This window comes from Coregonus lavaretus (assembly GCF_964263955.1).
Source record: "Coregonus lavaretus genome assembly, chromosome: 4".
In the NCBI taxonomy this organism is placed as follows: Eukaryota; Metazoa; Chordata; class Actinopteri; order Salmoniformes; family Salmonidae; genus Coregonus; species Coregonus lavaretus.
The window spans coordinates 24,786,470-24,807,475 of NC_139991.1; the positions used below are offsets into that span (position 1 = coordinate 24,786,470).

Consider the following 21,006-nt stretch of genomic DNA (forward strand, 5'->3'; position numbering starts at 1 on the left):
GACATCGCCATGCATGCACCTTATCAAAATATGACTAATTAATTATTGCACCATCCCATTCTCTGGGCTCTGTCTGCAATCATAACCAATAGTATCTACCAGGAATAATGAAACATAGAACAATAATAGATGTTTGGTGAATCTATGAATCATGTATGACTACTGGAGTCTTTGCCACTCAATGTTTTTTAAATATAATATTTTGATATTTATTTCGTCACTCAAAATCTTGCCAAAGCATATTCTGTAGGAGGGGTTAATATGAATTTTAAATGATTTTACATGATTTCTATGAATCAGGTCATAAACATATGGACTTTGAAATGAACAAGAGAGAGGTTAAACGTAGGCTAAATCTGGCATAAGCTTATTCCCACACTTTACAATAACTCTGTCGCAGTGGTCTCCCTATAGGTTATTCCCTCCATCGCCACACTGCTGCCCAGTTGAAGAGCTTGTGATCTCCATGCGACACCACAGAACCATGCGCCTTTGGAAAAGCACCCCTCAGCCTCAGAAGATGCCCTTCAGGAGGCATGCAGCCATAGAGTCATTATACCCTAATGTAGGCTTATTTGCCTACTAGCCAAATAAAGTGCAGAGCATGCATGATGCGTGCAACTCGTTATTCCAACATATTTGAACATTTAATTAATCCTTCATTCAGTTCAGTCAGTCAGTATGTCATCCATTCAGTAATTTGTCTGAGTTGCAAAAGGAACTAAATCAAAGAGAGTAGAACAGTCTTATCCATTTGTTTATTGAAATTCATGTGTGTATTCAAAATTCTCCAAAGTTCTTTAGCCTATCACTTTAATAATTAAATGTTTAATTTAGACCTATCCAAATAAAAAATAGGCCTTCAACTTGTAGGCATTGCAATTTCGGCTATCATTTTGGGTACTGGTGTCTTGCGGAATAATTTTAGAACTCTATTTGTGTTTTATAACTGTGTTTATTATAGGGATCCCCTTAAAAAGAGTCCCTAGCTCACGGGCCTCTAAATATAGCCTCTAAATATATTTTAAACAAAATAGTTGAAGAAGCATGTGCAGTGGCTGATAGGGAAAACAGATCTGGCAATAAGAATAGGCTATAGATAGTCTTGACCATTTGGGACCCCTTGGCTATTAAACTCAGGACAGGTTATAGCCAAGACTTAATCAATATTTTGTTTTGTCTCATTTATTGATATGGATATAGCCTCTGCTTGATGGGGTTGTGCAACGCAAATGGCTGTAACAAGCCTACATACCAAGTGGAATTCACTAATACAACAGTCAAAATGCCTAATATAAGGCCTACTGTCCGTGCTCCCAAATACTGGAAAAAGTGTGATTCACACATGATCACCACAGTAGCCCCATTCGGCTATAAAAAATAAATTAAGCAATTATTTGGCCATTAAATAACACACAACAGCATGTCATATTTAGATAGCGGAATAGGCCTAGCCTAAATCATATTTACTTTCTGTTTTGCAGCTCAGGCGGTTATTCTAGACAAGGCCCTTCTGTGTCTTTATCATATTTACACAAGTCATTTGCTGAAGGCCCAATCCTATTCTACGCCATCTACTGGTATAACGTTGTTATTGAATGCAGTTCTAAAACAAGCTCTAGACTTTTATTTTGGAAATGAAACCGGAAGCTGCAAAGCAACTCTAACATCTGGGAAACTTTTGCTGCTAAATAGCATATGATACATTACAGGTATTCCTAATAATCCTAAATAGTAAGCCTTAGACAAGTAAGCCTTGTCTGAGCCAGAATGACACATAGGGGCAGGAGCAAGTACACCCCCTGGACAGGACGCTAGTCAGTCGCAGGACCTTACCCCCAATCCATTTCCTTAATGCAGAGTGCCAAGCAGAGAGGCATGAGGTTCGATCCTTGGTATGACTCAACCAGGGATGGAACACCCAGTCTTCCAATCTCAGTGCAAGCACTCTAACCACTGTGTTGGCCATTGTGTTGGTTTATTCATTTATGACTGAATTCATCGTTTTTATGGGTATCATTAGCTTATCATCCTGACTATTGTGAGGACCATCCCGTAATAGCCTCTTATGATTGGTTACTTTGAAGTCTTCTCTAAAGATAAGTGTTTGGAGGTGAGAGGTTAATTTGAATCAGATTACAGTCAGCTCTCTATCAGGAGCAGTAAAGAGAGCCTTGAGTCTTATCTATCCATGACCATGGAGATGAGTTGCGAAGGTCATGACTTGTTTGCATTATGATAATCAACTCTTAGATAAAACGTCCTTAGAGCGCCCTCCGGACTCTTCGCTCATCATCAACAACTCTGGTCCTTGAGTCAATAAAGCAGTGGAAAAAATTAAACTCAACACTGTAGTATAATCAGGGACCCCATTCACCCTGGTCATGAATCAGGCAAATCCTTCAGTCTGGCAGAGAGTACTGAAGTATTAAAGCTAGAATCCTTAATTGAAACAATAACAAAACGGTCACCCTGCCTGTGTTTTGGTAAAAAGCTGAGAGATGGGCCTAGAAAAATATAACCACTCTCAAACTCATAGACAGAGCTATGGATACAAGTACGGACCTCCATGATATCAAAATGATAGTTTTAGGGCTCTATTCAATCTGTATCGCTGAAGCATTACAGATTGCGCAATATAAATGTAAAGGTCATTTCTGATTGAGCCGACATAAGCAGCGTTTACCGTGAATGCTGTCTCCGCTAACGCAGGAACATTGCCTTTAAATTTCAATCATTCTGTAACACTGAATTTCCGCAGTAAGGCTTGAATAGAGGAGCCCTTAAAGGTCCAATGCAGCCATTTTGATCTCAATATTAAATAATTTCTGGGTAACAATTAAATACCTTACTGTGATTGTTTTCAATTAAAATGGTCAAAATGAAACAAAAATAGCTTTTTTAGCAAATAGCAATTTCTCAAGCAAGACTTTTGCTAGGACTTTCTGGGAGTGGTCTGAGTGAGGAGGGGAAACTGAAAACTAGCTGTTATTTCTTTCTTACTAATTTACCACCTGGTGATGTCACCAGGCAGGTCAAAACTCCATCCCACCAAAACAGGCTGAGATTTCAGGTGGTCTTTTCAAACAGCTCTTACACTAAAAGGGCATTATCATCATTTTTACAATTTCACAGTATTATTCTAACCTCATAGTGTGGAAATATATATAAAACACAGGAAAATACATGTTTTCTGCACTGGGCCTTGTTTGTTTACAAACATTGGAGTAAAACAAGCTTGTATTTTGGATTCTGATGGGGTAGGAGTTGAACTAAACTCATGAGGCATTTATAAGTTATATTCTTTAAGCATCAATGAGTATATGACTGGAACGAACTGCGAAAATCTCTGAAGCTGGAGACTCTTATCTCCCTCACTAACTTTAAGCGTCAGTTGTCAGAGCACCTTACCGATCACTGCACCTGTACACAGCCCTTCTGAAATTAGCCCACTCAACTACCTCATCCCCATATTGTTATTTATTTTGCTCATTTGCACCCCAGTATCTCTATTTGCACATCATCTCTTGCACATCTATCATTCCAGTGTTAATACTAATTGTAATTATTTTGCACTATGGCCTATTTATTGCCTTACCTCCATAACTTACTACATTTGCACACACTGTATATATATTTTCTGTGGTATTTTTGACTTTATGTTTTGTTTACCCCATATGTAACTCTGAGTTGTTGTTTTTTATCGCACTGCTTTGCTTTATCTTGGCCAGGTCGCAGTTGTAAATTAGAACTTGTTCTCAACTGGCTTACCTGGTTAAATAAAGGTGAAAAAAAAGAAGAAAATTAGTCTATAAGTCCAAAAATTGATGTAGCAACTACGGATTCCAGCTTTAAGACCCAGACCACCAGGCTCAGAGACAGTTTCTATGTACAGGCAGTGCAGATCATTTTACTCAGTGGTAATTCCCATAGCTACAGTACCTCCTGGGAGATTCCCCTCCATGCAGACAACATTAAGGTCAGACATTTTAAACTATTTCTACAGCTACACCCACTCAGCTTTTCTCCCATGAGTTCCTCTTACAGTTCCTGTTGTATCTTGCTGGTTGGCTATTTAAGGTCTGTAGCAAGCCAGAGCATTTCATACTTCCCTCCTCACAGATAGTCAGTCAGACAAACAGACAGAGAGACAGACAGGCAGACCGACAGCCAGACAGGCAGACAGGCAGTTAAGTAGACAAGCAGACAGGCAGACAGGCAGGCAGACGGACAGACATGGCCAGGCTGGACGTGACAGAGACCTTCCATCACATCTCATTCCCTGGGCACATTCACACCCAGGACTCCCTGAACTATGCCCTCCACTTCCAGTTCCAGGACAGGGACACAGTCATTGCCACCTACCCCAAATCAGGTGAGGAAAGAACAGCTGTCACACACCTGCTCGGTGTCACAACACATTAGACATGCTGCAACAATAGCCAACTACAGTACTTCTCCCTCTTTCACACACTTTGCAGTTGAAGCAGACAGTCAGGGCTTTAATAACTGTATATGTACAGACTATAGTAGGTTATTGTATTGTTACTGTTGGTTTTACTTGTCATTGATGAATTGTTTTCAGGATACACTTCTCTCAGACCACCTGTCTTTATTGAAGTACTGGTTTAGGGAGGGGTTCAATGAAGACAGAGGTATTAGGTATATAGTTCTCTCTCTCACTCTCGCTCTCGCTCTCTCTTTAACTCTCTCTCTTCTTTCTTTCTTTCTTTCTCTCTGTGATCTCTGGTTAAAGGGACTACCTGGATGCAGGAAGTGGTCACTCTTGTGAAAAACAGAGGGGACCCACAACTCTCCAAAACTGTGCCCAACTGGGCCCGAGCCCCCTGGCTGGAACAGCAGTACTGTGCAAAGGTGCTGGGGGCCTCCCAGGGCCCCTGAATCATCACCACTCACCTGCCCTACCACCTGCTGGCCTCTGCCCTCCAGGGTTCCAAAGCTAAGGTAAGATGTGGTTATGTTGAAAATACTATTCTCAATGCTGTGAGACATTTCCTATTTTGTAAAGCAACTCTATGGAAATGATATGTTGACAGTTAGTGACACTCTCTCCACCCCATCTCTTAGGTAATCTATGTAGCCAGAAACCCCAAAGATGTTGCTGTGTCATTTTACCACTTCCATAAAATGGCCAAGTTCCTCCCAGAGCCCAACTCATTTGATGAGTTTCTGGATGGTTTTCTAGAGAGTACAGGTGAGTTGACACTTAATGATTTGTACCTTGGGCAGTTCTGGGATTTAATCCTCCTGTTAACAGTCAGATTTAATCCAATGTTGACCATTTTTACAGTGAGTTATGGGTCCTGGTTCGATCATGTGAAAGGCTGGACCAGTCAAGCAGGAGTCTTGGCACATTTTCTTTATATCTCCTATGTGGAGATGTGGCTGGTAAGAGAGCTATTGTCTATTACTGTCTGCTATTTATTGTTGTTGTCATAAATTGCTCAGCAAACAACCCATTACATTCTCTGCAGTAAAACTTCAGTAAATGAGGCTCTTCCTCATAGAAGTTGTCACCACTAACCATATTGTAGACATGTCCATTTAAGGACATCAAAACACAACACTTGTATCACAGCAGTCTCATGAGTCTCTAAGGTTGTGTTGACTACATAAATAGGCTAGCCTTCAGACATACACTACCAGTCAAAGGTTTTAGAACACCTACTCATTCAAGGGTTTTTCTTTATTTTCACTATTTCTACATTGTAGAATTGTAGTGAAGACATCAAAACTATGAAATAACAAATTTTTTGGTTAAATCAGAGACATTAAAATATTTATCATAGATTATAAATAGACCTTTGTGAGATGCTATTTTAAGTGACATTAGGATTTATTCTTGGAGAATAGGTGCACATCACATACTGCATGAACATTGTTTTAGGAAAAATAATTGCTTGCATTGTAGATATTCACTGTATCCAACTTAATGAGCGTTTGATCTCTTAGTATTCCACAAATATTGTGGATAGACTAGACATAGAGGATCGATTCAGCCTCTTGTGAAAACAATCCTCTTTGTCCATATCTATAATAAGAGAGAGCATTGACCTTCCTCAGGACCTGCGAGGCTCGATTGAGAGGATCAGCTCTTTCCTTCAGTGCCCCCTGGTGGGCAAGGAGTTAACCAGCTCCCTAAGACACTGCAGCTTCAGCAGCATGAGAGACAACGCCATGGTGAACTACACTCTGATCCCACAGGAGATCATGGACCACAACAAAGGCAAATTCATGAGGAAAGGTGAGGCTCCCTTGCTCAACAGGAGTACAATCCTGACTAGAGTTATGTGTCAGTCAGCGTCAGAAGGATAGAACAATGCCATAGGCCTCCCCTGCACTCACAGTGCTGTGGAGAGAGATTGGCCATAATAATGAAGGTCTTGTTCTGTTTGCAGGTAAAATCGGTGACTGGAGAAACACTTTCACAGAGGAGCAGATTGGTTGTTTCGACACTGTCTACAGCTGCCAGATGCAAGACTGTCCCCTGACCTTCCTGTGGGAGTGTCCTCCTGAGTCCTGAGGGGGAGGAGGAGGAGGAGGAGGAGGAGGACAGGCCTTTGGGGATCAGGATAGGGCCCTTATTCATGCCGCCGGAGATTGATGGATACGCTTCATACAAACCCTGGAATTGTCCCACTGATGTTCTCTGTGTTTTCATGAATGTAAATGTAATGTACATAAGCCAATATAGTAAAACTATACAATAAATGTAAATGCTAATATAAACATATATGGTGGGTGACCTATTTGTTGTTGTAGTTTGGTTTTTCCACCTCTAATAAAATCGAACTCCCTGACATTGACATATTAGAAAACCTCCCAGTGTGTGGCAGTGCATCAAGCAGAAGGGCTGATACATTAACTCCAGAAAGGCTGACGTGTACATTAACAGCTGTTGTTACGTCAGTCACATAGCTTGACTCCGAACAACCTGGATTTCCCATATATAGCTCATAGCTACGTACTGTACTTCCATCAGTAAGGTTCATAGCCCTGAGTTGTTGGAAAACTATGTGACTGATGCTAATGTATGGGCAGATATCATCATTAGGCCTATGAAATCCCAGATTCCATGTGCTCCTCAACTAAAATAATGTGAAGGATGGTGAGTTGTGTAATGAAAGCGTTCGTGACAGTTAGGATACTGTCTCACCCACCAGAGACTGTGGTCATGTGTCTTTATCATAGTGCTCTGGTTGTCTCATTGATGCTGCTAAAATATACACCCACATATGTCCACCTAATGTCATATAATTCAGTCTGGGTTGTTTGTTGAAGATGAACCCAGAGTTGTCTTTGTGGGGGCTTGTGTGTCATGGGGTTGTGGTCAGCTGTCAGTGACTGTTATAGACCTATATCCATCCTGCCCTGCCTTTCGAAAGTATTTGAAAGCCAAGTTAACAAACAGATCACCGACCATTTCGAATCCCACCGTACCTTCTCCGCTATGCAATCCGGTTTCCGAGCTGGTCAGGGGTGCACCTCAGCCACACTCAAGGTCCTAAATGATATTATAAACGCGATCAATAATAGACAGTACTGTGCAGCCGTCTTCATCGACCTGGCCAAGGCTTTCGACTCTGTCAACCACCGCATTCTTATTGGCAGACTAAATAGCCTTGGTTTCTCTAATGACTGCCTCGGCTGGTTCACCAACTACTTCTCAGATAGAGTTCAATGTGTCAAATCGGAGGGCCTGTTGTCTGGACCTCTGGCAGTCTCTATGGGGGTGCCACAGGGTTCAATTCTCGGGCCGACTCTATTCTCTGTGTATATCAATGATGTCGCTCTTGCTGCTGGTGACGCTTGGATCCACCTCTATGCGGACGACACCATTTTGTATACATCTGGCCCTTCATTGGACACTGTGTTAACAAACCTCCAAACGAGCTTCAACACCATACAACACTCCTTCCGTAGCCTCCAACTGCTCTTAAACACTAGTAAAACTAAATGCATGCTCTTCAACCGAACGCTGCTTGCACCCGCCCACCCGACTAGAATCACTACTCTCGGCGGGTCTGACCTAGAGTATGTGGACAACTACAAATATCTAGGTGTCTGGTTAGACTGTAAACTCTCCTTCCAGACTCACATTAAGCATCTCCAATCAAAAGTTAGATCTAGAATCTGCTTCCTATTTCGCAACAAAGACTCCTTCACTCATGCTGCCAAACATGCCCTCGTAAAACTTACTATCCTACCGATCCTTGACTTCGGCGATGTCATTTACAAAATAGCCTCCAACACTCTACTCAGCAAATTGGATGTAGTCTATCACAGTGCCATCCGTTTTGTCACCAAAGCCCCATATACTACCCACCATTGTGACCTGTACGCTCTTGTTGGCTGGCCCTCACTACATATTCATCGCCAAACCCACTGGCTCCAGGTCATCTATAAATCACTGCTAGGCAAATCCCTGTCTTATCTTAGCTCACTGGTCACCATAGCAACACCCACCCGTAGTCTGCGCTCCAGCAGGTATATTTCACTGGTCATCCCCAAAGCCAACATCTCCTTTGGCCGCCATTCCTTCCAGTTCTCTGCTGCCAATGACTGGAACGAACTGCAAAAATATCTGAAGCTGGAGACTCTTATCTCCCTCACTAACTTTAAGCATCAGTTGTCAGAGCAGCTTACCAATCACTGCACCTGTACACAGCCCATCTGTAATTAGCCCACCCAACTACCTCATCCCCATATTGTTATTTATTTTGCTCATTTGCACCCCAGTATCTCTATTTGCACATCATCTTTTGCACACCTATCATTCCAGTGTTATACGAAATTGTAACTATTTCTGCACTATGGCCTATTTATTGCCTTACCTCAATAACTTGCTACATTTGCACACACTGTATATATATTTTCTGTTGTATTTTTGACTTTATGTTTTGTTTTACCCCATATGTAACTCTGTGTTGTAAATGAGAACTTGTTCTCAACTGGCTTACCTGGTTAAATAAAGGTGAAATAAAATAAATAAATACAAAAAACGTCAGGATACACCACTGGATTCCATTTCAAAGTGTTGTGCCACAGAGCTATTTCTGGGGGTCAACCCGAACTCTGTCCCTGTATGCCATGTATCAGCAATATTAGTACAGGAAGTGGTTTAGTCAAAGAGGAAATGGTCTCTTCTTTCACTGGTGGTAAGTTCCGCGTCACGTGTCACGATCCCCCTTGGGCCTGTCAAGCTGGGAACATTATGGTGACGTTATGCGAACACTAACAAAGGTCATAATCCCCCCGATCATAGCTTATATCAATGAGTGGCAGTGTATCACGCTGATCCAATGAGTGTTCCCTTGATTAGTACTTACATGACAAGCCAAGTGGTGCTTCAGAGAGCGCATACCTGGCAGGAATGTTTCTTTGATGAGAAGTGTTTGCTGTTTATCAGGGGAAAGAGCTAGAGCTAGAGCACTGCACCTGGAGACCTGCTGCTGCCCTTATACACCACCCAAATATAACTCTATGAATCTATAGTTCAGAATAGGGCATGGTGATGGGTCTTTGGATGAATATACACTACATGTGGACACCTGCTCGTCGAACATCTTATTCCAAAACCATGGGCATTAATATGGAGTTGGTCCACCCTTTGCTGCCATAACAGCCTCCACTCTTCTGGGAAGGCTTTACACTAGATGTTGGAACATTGCTGAGGGGACTTGCTTCCATTCAGCCACAAGAGCATTAGTTATGGTCGGGCACTGATGTTGGGCGATTAGGCCTGGCTCGCAGTCGGTGTTCCAATTCATCCCAAAGGTGTTTGATGGGGTTGAGGTCAGGGCTCTGTGCAGGCCAGTCAAGTTATTCCACACTGATCTCGACAAACCATTTCTGTATGGACCTCACTTTGTGCATGGGGGCATTGTCATGCTGAAACAGGAAAGGGCCTTCCCCAAAATTGTTGCCACAAAGTTGGAAGCACAGAATCGTCTAGAATGTAATTCTATGCTGTAGCATTAAGATTTCCCTTCACTAGAACTAAGGGGCCTAGCCCGAACCATGAAAAACAGCCCAAGTCCATTATTCCTCCTCCATGAAACTTTACAGTTGGCACTGTGCATTGGGGCAGGTAGCGTTCTCCTGGCATCCGCCAAACTCAGATTCATCCGTCGGACTGCCAGATGGTGAAGCGTAATTCAGTACTCCAGAGAACGCGTTTCCACTGCTCCAGAGTCCGTTGGCGGCAAGCTTTACACCTCTCCAGCTGACGCTTCCCATTGCGCATGGTGATCTTAGGCTTGTGTGCGGCTGCTTGGCCATGGAAATCCATTTCATGAAGCTCCCGACGAACAGTTCTTGTGCTGGTTGCTTCCAGAGGCAGTTTGGAACTCTGTAGTGAGTGTTGCAACTGAGGACAGACGATGTTTACGCACTATGCGTTTCAGCACTCGGTGGTCACGTTCTGTGAGCTTGTGTGGCCTACTACTTCACGGCTGAGCGTTGTTGCTCCTAGACATTTCCACTTCACAATAACAGCACTTACAGTTGACCGGGACAGCTCTAGCAGGGCCGAAATTTTTATAAACTGACTTGTTGGAAAGGTGGCATCCTATGATGGTGCCATGTTGAAAGTCACTGAGCTTTTCAGTAGGGCCATTTTACTGCCAATGTTTGTCTATGGAAATTGCATGGCGGTGTGCTCGATTTTATACAGCTGTCAGCAACGGGTGTGGCTGAAATAGCCGAATCCACTCAATTGAAGGGGTGTCCACATACTTTTGTATATATAGTGTATGTTGAATTTGCATTTCCACACCAGATTGGCCCAAAGATATTTATGATGTTTTGGATAAATTAATGTAAAGACATTTAGCTATTCTTAGTCTAAACACTACTCATATTTCAAATGACACCAAGACTGACTTTGTAGCATATACAGACTCATCGTTGTAGTGTCACACATTTCCCAATTCTAATCAATTATTTCTCAATAATAATTTTGGATTTAGACTTCAAAGGTATTCAAAACATCCTTCCCCCAAAGGGCCTTTATACGGTTTTATTTCAGGAAGATCCAAAACATCATAAATATCTTTGGGCCAACCTGTCGTGGAATTGCACCTAGCAAACAGGCAGAGCTAAGTGAGGAGTAGGGCAGCAAAGGGCTCAAATCCTCACAATAGCTCACAATATTGGCGCTAAACCCTACTGTTGGAGACTGGCATGCTAGCTGGCTGTGCCCGGACGTTTTTCACGGAATAATACTGCACCTAGTTAGCTAGCTGAATAAACTAGGTTAGTCTATTCCTAGAAAACATTGAGCCGCTGTAGTTTACAACAATTATAGTTTCTGAGGTGGAAGTTGGGAGAGTTATATTTGGGAGTTGTGGTGAGGGAGGCCCCGCTCTCTCCTTTCCCAGATGTTTAGTTCATTTTATTCCGATCTCCTCTGCATTATTGTAGCCATCTGCTGCAGCCTGTCAACTATGCCTCTGCCTATCCCTGTTCTTTCCTCTCCGCACAGGCTACACAAACGCCTCACACCGCGTGGCTGCTGCCTCTCTAACCTGGTGGTCCCTGCACGCACGACCCACGTGGAGTTCCAGGTCTCAGGCAGCCTCTGGAACTGCTGTTCTGCTGCCAACAAGGCAGACTTCATCCCAGCCTATGCTACCCTCCAGTCCCTCGACTTCTTGGCGCTGACGGAAACATGGATTACCACTGAAAACACTGCTACTCCTGCTGCTCTCTCCTCGTCTGACCATGTGTTCTCGCATACCCCGAGAGCATCTGGTCAGCGGGGTGGTGGCACAGGAATCCTCATCTCTCCCAAGTGGACATTCTCAATTTTTCCCCTGACCCATCTGTCTGTCTCCTCATTTGAATTCCATGCTGTCACAGTCACTAGCCCATTTAAGCTTAATATCCTTGTCATCTATCACCCTCCAGGTTCCCTTGGAGAGTTCATCAATGAGCTTGACGCCTTGATAAGTTCCTTTCCTGAGGATGGCTCACCCCTCACAGTTCTGGGGGATTTCAACCTCCTTACGTCTACATTTGACTCATTTCTTTTTGCCTCCTTCTTTCCACTCCTCTCCTCTTTTGACCTCACCCTCTCACCGTCCCCCCCTACTCACAAGGCAGGCAATACGCTTGACCTCATCTTTACTAGATGCTGTTCTTCTACTAATCTCACTGCAACTCCCCTCCAAGTCTCCGACCACTACTTTGTATCCTTTTCTCTCTCCCTCTCCTCCAACACTACTCACTCTGCCCCTACACAGATGGGAATGCGCCGTCGCAACCTTCGCTCTCTCTCTCCCGCTACTCTCCTCTTCCATCCTATCATCTCTTCCCTCTGCTCAATCCTTCTCCCTCCAATCTCCTGATTCTGCCTCCTCAACCCTCCTCTCCTCCCTTTCTGCATCCTTTGACTCTCTATGTCCCCTATCCTCCCGGCCGGCTCGGTCCTCCCCTCCAGCTCCGTGGCTTGATGACTCATTGCGAGCTCACAGAACAGAGCTCCGGGCAGCTGAGCGGAAATGGAAGAAAACTAGACTCCCTGCAGACCTGGCATATTTTCACTCCCTCCTCTCTACATTTTCTTCATCTGTTTCTGCTGCTAAGGCCACTTTCTACCACTCTAAATTCCAAGCATCCACCTCTAACCCTAGGAAGCTCTTTGCCACATGCTCCTCCCTGCTGAATCCCCCCCCCCCTCCTCCCTCTCTGTGGATTACTTCGTCAACCATTTTGAAAAGAAGGTTGACGACATCCGATCCTCGTTTGTTAAGTCAAATGACACTGCTGGTCCTGCTCACACTGCCCTACCCTATGCTTTGAAATATTGCGACTTGTGATGGCAGGCCGCCCAACAACCTGCCTGCTTGACCCTATCCCCTCCTCTCTTCTCCAGACCATCTCCGGTGACCTTCTCCCTTACCTCACCTCGCTGATCAACTCATCCTTGACCGCTGGCTATGTCCCTTCCGTCTTCAAGAGAGCAAGAGTTGCACCCCTTCTCAAAAAACCAACACTCGATCCCTCTGATGTCAACAACTACAGACCAGTATCCCTTCTTTCTTTTCTCTCCAAAACTATTGAGCGTGCCGTCTTTAGCCAACTCTCTTGCTATCTCTCTCAGAATGACCTTCTTGATCCAAACCAGTCAGGTTTCAAGACTGGTCATTCAACTGAGACTGCTCTTCTCTGTGTCACAGAGGCTCTCCGCACTGCTAAAGATAACTCTCTCTCCTCTGCTCTTGTCCTTCTAGACCTGTCTGCTGCCTTTGATACTGTGAACCATCAGATCCTCCTCTCCACCCTCTCCGAGCTGGGCATCTCCGGCGCGGCTCACTCTTGGATTGCGTCCTACCTGACCGGTCGCTCCTACCAAGTGGCGTGGCGAGAAGCTGTCTCCGCACCACGTGCTCTCACCACTGGTGTCCCCCAGGGCTCAGTTCTAGGCCCTCTCCTATTCTCGCTATACACCAAGTCACTTGGCTCTGTCATATCCTCACATGGCCTCTCCTATCATTGCTACGCTGACGACACACAACTAATCTTCTGATAACCAGGTGGCGAATCGCATCTCTGCATGTCTGGCAGACATATCAGTATGGATGACGGATCACCACCTCAAGCTGAACCTCGGCAAGACGGAGCTGCTCTTCCTCCCGGGGAAGGACTGCCCGTTTGTTAGATTAATTTGGATTTTAAGAATAATGACTAAAGAATTTCACCCCAAACACAGTATAAATGTTAGAATTATCATGTAGTGTCAACCCACTAACAGAAGGGGCGTTACTAACCATTCAAGGGGGAAGGCGGGAACTGGTTAAGAAAGCCACCTAAAGGTGGGAGGAGCATAGTGTCTTTGTTTGTCAAGGGGTATAAAAAACAGGATATTTGTGTTTTTGAGGGGAGCTCTCCATGAATAAATTTACCGATAATTACTTGTGGATTGTGGACCTTGAATCATTGATGATTAAAACCAGAGCTTTACAACCTCTGGTAATGATTCAAGCTTAGGTCGAATTAGAGATAGAAATTCACATGACAGAGATATAATTAAAAGATGATCTTTTAATAAATGTTCAATGCTGACGTTTTTTTATGCTGAAAAATGTATGGTGAATTTGCCTGTTGGACAAAAATAAAAATAGTTAACATCCGTGCTACTTCAGCCTTTTGCTATGTTAAAGTAAATGCTCAGTTAATGATGAATGGATACATTTTGGAAGGATTTTTCCAGATTCATACAGCAGTAGGGTAGAGTGTCAGGTGGCACAATCATTGGTGCCATAAGGTCAAAGTGTGAGGGAGGGAGCAGGCCAGAGAGCTGTCGAGGAAGTGGTCCAGGCCCCTGGCTTGGAGGCTTTGAGTTGGTCCCATCAGTGTAATGCATTGTAGGGTATCTGCTGCCCCATAGACCTGCTGGTAGTGGGAAAGGTGTTAGCAGGAGATCACCAGGGAAAGCTATGATTGGCTGACAGATTCTTGGAGTTAAACCACATGTAGTCTAAAACAATATTCACCTGCTTTCATGGAGTAAGGATTCACTCCTTTGGGGACACTGCCAGGGTTCCCCTGAAATCCATACATCCCCATCGGTGGAGTTGGTGGTACAAGCTTGTTCTGTAAAACACATCAACACATTTTCTAAATTGTTAGTAACATTAGCACAGTTGAAATACAATGGTCTTTCACTGCTTTTTATTGAATGTAATTTAAGTGTATACCTCAGCCTTGGGCTCAGTTTTGTCAACCCATCTGTGCAGAGTTGGATCCCAGACAATCTGAGGAAGAAGATATTAGCAATGTGAAGCAAGCCAAAAATGAAAAATGAATAATCCACCCAATTGTCTCTACATAGAATATACTGTAAATAACAGGTTCCTTACAGATCTGTCTTTGTCCTCAGGTAGATGAACCTCCTTCTTATTAACTTTTCCACTCCCAAAGACCCAGCTGAGCCAGCTTCCACTGTTCTTGTGAACAGCAGGGGTCTCGGGCTCAGCCACCGGCCGGCTGCCAGTCTGGCACTGAGGGTTGGCCTCGGAGTGTTCTGGCTTGGTGATGGACATCATAGCAGGATGCTCAACATATCTAAGCCGGACATCTGTAATAAGTGGGAGAAGTCAGGCGACTCTGCTCATGTCACCATACAGAACAATCACTAGCTGACAGGTAGGAACGTCTTGCTCTGATACTCTGTTACAACCCAATCTTAACCTCCAAGCAGTCACAGGGATTACTGGAAGGTTCCTCAAGGATGCTGCGATCACATTTTTGTTGTTGTTTCAAAATCAACAAATCCCGGCATATTACGTGAGGGCTTGCAAATTTGCCAATCGCCGCATTATTTCAATGTAAATGTATTTCGGCATAAAACAGTCAAATCATCGCAATATCATCGTATAGAACTGACCCATTAACATATTACAAAAAGAGGGCTCGCAATTTCAACCAATCACCGCACATTTACTGCATAATAAGGTTCAATCAAGCCACACGTCAACAAATGTTTCCCTTGTCAGCTCATTTTCGCAAGAATTGCCGCAGCAAAATCTAGCATATTTGCCTGCAAATATCACAAAAATCCCTGCGATATCCTGGAGAGATTGACTGGATTACGAAAATGTATACACTCACTACTGTAAATCGCTCTGGATAAGAGTGTCTGCTAAATGACGAAAATGTAAATAGAAAATAGAGCTAAACCTGTTTTATGTAGAAAATGCATGAAAGTATTACAGCCATACACTCACATGAGCCATACATACACATTTGGTCTGTCACAACTTATTCCCACGCTATCACAATGGCAATGTCTTTACTTATTAGATAAGGCTTAAATGACCTCTTCTCTTGGAATAGAAATCCACAGGTGGAGTACACACTCCACCATCCCATTTCCACAGTGGTGCCAACATGGGGATGATGGGAGGTGGTTGTGGATGATTGTTTCCATTCTCCACAGGGACGCTGGCTGTGGGGAGGATCCCCTCCCTCTGTGCAGGAACACTGGCCTTTGGGAAGATCCACTCCCTGTGAGCAGGGACGCTGGCTGTTGGGAAGATTCCCTCCCTTTGCGCAGTGACACTGGCCATCAGGAGGATCAACTCCCTCTGTGCAGTGATGATGACTGCTGGGAGAATCCCTTCCCTCTGTGCAGGGACACTGGTTGATTGGAGGATCCCATCCCTCTGTGCAGGGATGAGGCCTGATGCTCGGAGGATCTCCTCCCTCTGTGCCGTGATGATGGCTGCTGGGAGAATCCCTTCCCTCTGTGCAGGGACACTGGTTGTTTGGAGGATCCCATCCCTCTGTGCAGGGATGAGGCCTGATGCTCGGAGGACCTCCTCCCTCTGCGCAGCAAAGTTGGCTTTTGGGAGGATCCCCTCCCCCTGCCCAGCGATGTTGGATGTCCCCCCCCCCACACTCTGTACAGCAACGTCGGCTGCTGGGATGATCTGCAGGTATAATATAGAACACATAGTAATTCCCTAAAATATCAACCACTTGCAATCTATAACATCATTGTCACATACACTGAGTGTGGAAAACATTAAGAACACCTGCTCTTTCCATGACATAGACTGACCAGGTGAAAGCTATAATCTCTTATTGATGTCACTTGTTAAATCCACTTCTCAGTGTAGATGAAGGGGAGGAGTGAGGTTAAAGAAGAATTTTTAAGCCTTGAGACAATTGAGACATGGATTGTGTATGTGTGCCATTCAGACGGTGAATGGGCAAGACAACATTTTTAAGAACCTTTGAATGGGGTATGGTAGTAGGTGCCAGGCGCACCGGTTTGTGTCAAGAACTGCAACGCTACTGGGTTTTTCACGCTGAACAGTTTTCCGTGTGTATCAAGATTGGTCCACCACCCAACTCAATATTAGGAAGCTGTTCTTAATGTTTTGTACACTCATTGTAGATCAATCCCAAACATGTACATTCATTTGTACGTGTACTGATACTGTAAATACACAAATTACATTAATGTTATCTACAATATATTATAATACCGTAAGCCTCTTTGCTGCGGGGGATCTCCTTCTACAATTTTGAGTGGATGTTCTTCATTTTAGGCATATTCCGCTGTGTGTTGTATTTTTGTTTATTTAAAAAAATATGTGTTTGGAATGGCACTCTTAACTACAGGAGATGATGCTGTCATAAAGCATTTGATGTAAGTATGTAGGACAATTACCCATAATGCTCACTAACTGAACATTTAAAATTACCATGGCAATTATTGACGCATTCACGTACTATCGGAAACTTGGAACCTCAGAGTTAAAATGAATATAAGTTATTTGCGTAGAGCTTCCTATTGGTTGATTCTGATACTTCACACGTGGGAAACTTGGGATCAGAAATGTCAGAGTTTCCTAGTTCCGACTTGCACTTGAACGCTGCATATGGTGAGGGGCCTTCTATGATGTAGGGCAGGTCAGCAACCACATTATTTTACTGTGCCCAGTCGCACACAGACTTTTATGGTCCCACACGTTGCCACCAATGGATTCAAAATGAGTAGCCTAACAATTATTTACATGGCCCCAGTTACATTTGCAACCAAATTATTTTTCTGAGAGAAATCAATAATAGTTGCACACAAAGGGTAACAGTGAGCAATTCACAGTGAGCAGTGAGCAAAATAACCATAGATGGGAAGTTGACAATAGCTTATTAGTAGCATAAATAAATTGTATTTCTATGGTTGCAGTCCTCAAAGATTGAATTGCATTGAACTGAATTAATCAGATCCAATGATTTACCGCCCGTAGGGTGGGGTACCGCTAGTCATCATTATTATAATCACCATCTCAATCATTATCACCATACCATCATAGACTTATTCTTCTGTATCTCAGACTCATCTGGCACTACCTTAGATATGGCAGTCTGCAACTCAATACACTGCCCCTGCATGGTGTTCAGCTTCCCCTGCATGTGGTTAATCGACTGCTTAACATCGTTCAGCAGGATCTGAATCCTATAGGAAATCAGGTGGTTCAACATACTGAGGTGATGAGAGGCTTCAGACAATGCCCATTGGACCATCTTTAGGATTCTTTCTCACTTAACACCAATCTTATTAGGAATGTACCTTTGTGCAGAAGATGTTACTATAGTGTTATTTAGAAGAAAAAAGTGTACTTTGTCAGGTGCCGAAGGGATGACGGGATGTCTCCCTGCTCCAGTGAGCTCTGTTGGCAGGTCTTGTTCACTGTTGGAGGAACGTGAGCCAAATTAGAGGAAAAATATCTATAGTTGTTCAGCAATGAAACATTCATGGCATATGGGGGATTGTTCTTCCCTGGGAAAATAATAACAACAGCTGGGGTTTACTTTCAAACTTTTAGATAAAGTGATACGATACAATCTTTAAACCCATCAGAAGTGTAGTGCTTACCTCCATGAAAACATTTATTTTGGGCAACATTGTCCCAATTTTGACCACTAGTTCCAACTTGTGATGCGCAGATCTTGATGAAACGGTCAAGTCAACATTTTGTTAGAAATTTCAGAGATAACATTAACAATTGTACATGAGACAGTGCTTCCAGATATTGCAATCCCAGTTGGTCCTTCTGAGGTATGTAAAAAATCTGGTGTGTGAGTACTCACATGAAAGGTATCCATGATTCTAGATTAAGCCAATCCTCTATGTGATAACCATCCGATGGGTCAGCAATGGAATGATTGCAGGCTACTTTATGTCTTGGGCCTTTATGAATCATTGAAATACAAGTAATATTGTGAAATTGTAATGCATAACTGCCATGGTAATATGGAATATTCCATCAATGAGCGTTCCAGTGGCCATGCTGTTTTTGGACTATGAGACCCTGGGCTATATACTATGATGAGCAAATAACATGCATAGATTTTGCATTACCCATTGAACGAGTCAGTGTCAACTGATTATTCGCAAAAATAGCAACTTTATATTCCTTCCTGGACACTGACTCGTGCAATGCGTAATGCATAATCTATGCTTGTTATTGTCTCATCATAGTATATAGCCGAGGGTCTCATAGTCCAAAAACAGCATTGGCCATTGGAATGCTCATTCAAAACAACTAACTTTTATGATTAATCACTTGATTTGAGTATTTTGAGTTCGGAACTAAAACATTAAAAGTAGGCTATATCTTGACGCATATGCTTACCTTGGACAAGCGTATCCAAAAGGCCTATCCAGTCGTGCGTGAAGATACCGTTAGGCAGATAAAACCGCAGGACCGTTTGAGAAACGCTCGGTATTGTGAATCCGTCACACTGACGTAAAAGCACATTCAAAATGTATAACTCACATAGTTGAATGTCCTGCAAGCCAATCAGAATCGAGTTTAAAACAATAACGTGGGTTCCGTGGAACGTCACAAACATATTAGGACACTTGCGTCACAGATTACAGTCAGTGAACATGGGTTTAATAGAATAACTTTGTTTTTCCCCAGAGGAAACTTCAGGGAAATCTTATTTGGCTATATTTATATGCACATCGTATTGAATTGAGATGACATTTACTGCAACACTGAAACTATGTAGCATAATCCTATGAGGATCATATGTCAAATGTCAGAATCATGGCACATGAAAACATAATGAAACTGACTGTGTAACAGTTGTTAAAGTACTTTGTGAATTTCACAATCTTCATATATTAATATAGCATGTTGATTTGTTATTATGCATGCCTGCATCCTGGGAAAAGGAGAGTGTGTACTTACGTTTTGCCCTGCGTGCTCAAATAATGTTGATGCACTATGAGAGGTAGGCACGCTTTTTCTGTCCTCTTTAGAAAAGTTTGATTCCTTCAAGCACAAAGTCATACACACAGTGTTTTGTTCATGAATAATGTTGTATATTTAGAGTTTACTCATGAGTGGATGGTATTGTTAAGATGCAATTGTACTTTTTAGGATGATATTAACATGGTTACTAGCTAGCTAAGGTATTGTATGTGTGAACATGGCTAGCTCCTCGACTGATCCCAGTCCTTTGTATTGTGCGTCTATGTTGTAGAAAGAGGCGACAATGGGCAGAACATATTTGTGCTCTACAAATGTTTTGTCTTTTCTTTTGGATGCAGAGATAATTCTGATTCATTAAAACAGCCTGATCTCCGAAGTCCACGTCTATAGTCCCAATCAATCACACACAACGCAGAGATACAGCCGTGCAGTACAGTGCCGGTTATGGGGCCTTCTAGACCCGGATTCATCGTTGATCGACGTCAGCTCAATCACCGCGGCGCTGCTGCTCTAGAGACTCTGTTTACATCGTTAAGGTACTCCTGCCGCCTTGGGGCAAAAAGCGAATCTGCAGTCTATATTCTCTCCTGTTTATTTCTTTTCTGAAAACGATGTATTGAGAGTGCTGTTTATGGTTAACTAATATAGAAGTGTGTTCATCAACAGAAATTTTAACATAACATTAGTGGTTTAGTGACATGGCATCTTATAATGGTGATGATGAACCCAAATTCACTGCTGGGATGGGGAGGTTTTTCTCATACCCTGATCAAACACCTGTAAAGCGTGTAGGTGCAGTAGGTTCCCCCATGTTTTGCTCCACTAAAAATACTGATGAAAGCCCTTCATCTAGTGTTAATCAAAATGCCCCTGTAGATGGTTTAGCTGAGCTGGTCACTCAGCTAGCCCAGGAAATAGGGAGCTCCATTAGGGAGGAAATACAGAGTGGCAGGTCCAGCACTCATGAGCCACCAGTAAGTACAGAAAAGATAAGTGATCATCACTCAGAGTCAGCAGGATATGTAGACCTCAGTAAAATGAAGTTCATCATGCAATCAGATGTAAAGGAACCTCCTACATATAGAGGAGATGGTACAGACAAATGCTCCATTCATGAATGGGAGGAGTTGATGAGAATATACTTGAGGAGGAAGAGATGTCCTGTTGGGGAACAATCGGATGAGATGATTAGTCGATTATCTGGCAAAGCAAGAGACATGGTAAAGATACATTTACGCAATGAGAC

General features: G+C 43.2%; 1 protein-coding gene across 1 annotated transcript; it reads left to right on the plus strand.

The window, feature by feature from the left end:
* Positions 1 to 4,190: 4,190 nt before the first annotated feature.
* LOC311128598 (sulfotransferase 2B1-like) lies at positions 4,191 to 6,544 on the plus strand (the record flags this gene model as incomplete). Its single annotated transcript, XM_084160780.1, has 5 exons — positions 4,191 to 4,375; positions 4,757 to 4,875; positions 5,089 to 5,215; positions 6,065 to 6,265; positions 6,420 to 6,544. Exons 1-5 carry the CDS (start codon positions 4,237 to 4,239, stop codon positions 6,542 to 6,544), a joined length of 711 nt encoding a protein of 236 aa, XP_084016906.1. The 5' UTR covers positions 4,191 to 4,236.
* Between the last annotated feature and the right edge of the window lie 14,462 nt (positions 6,545 to 21,006).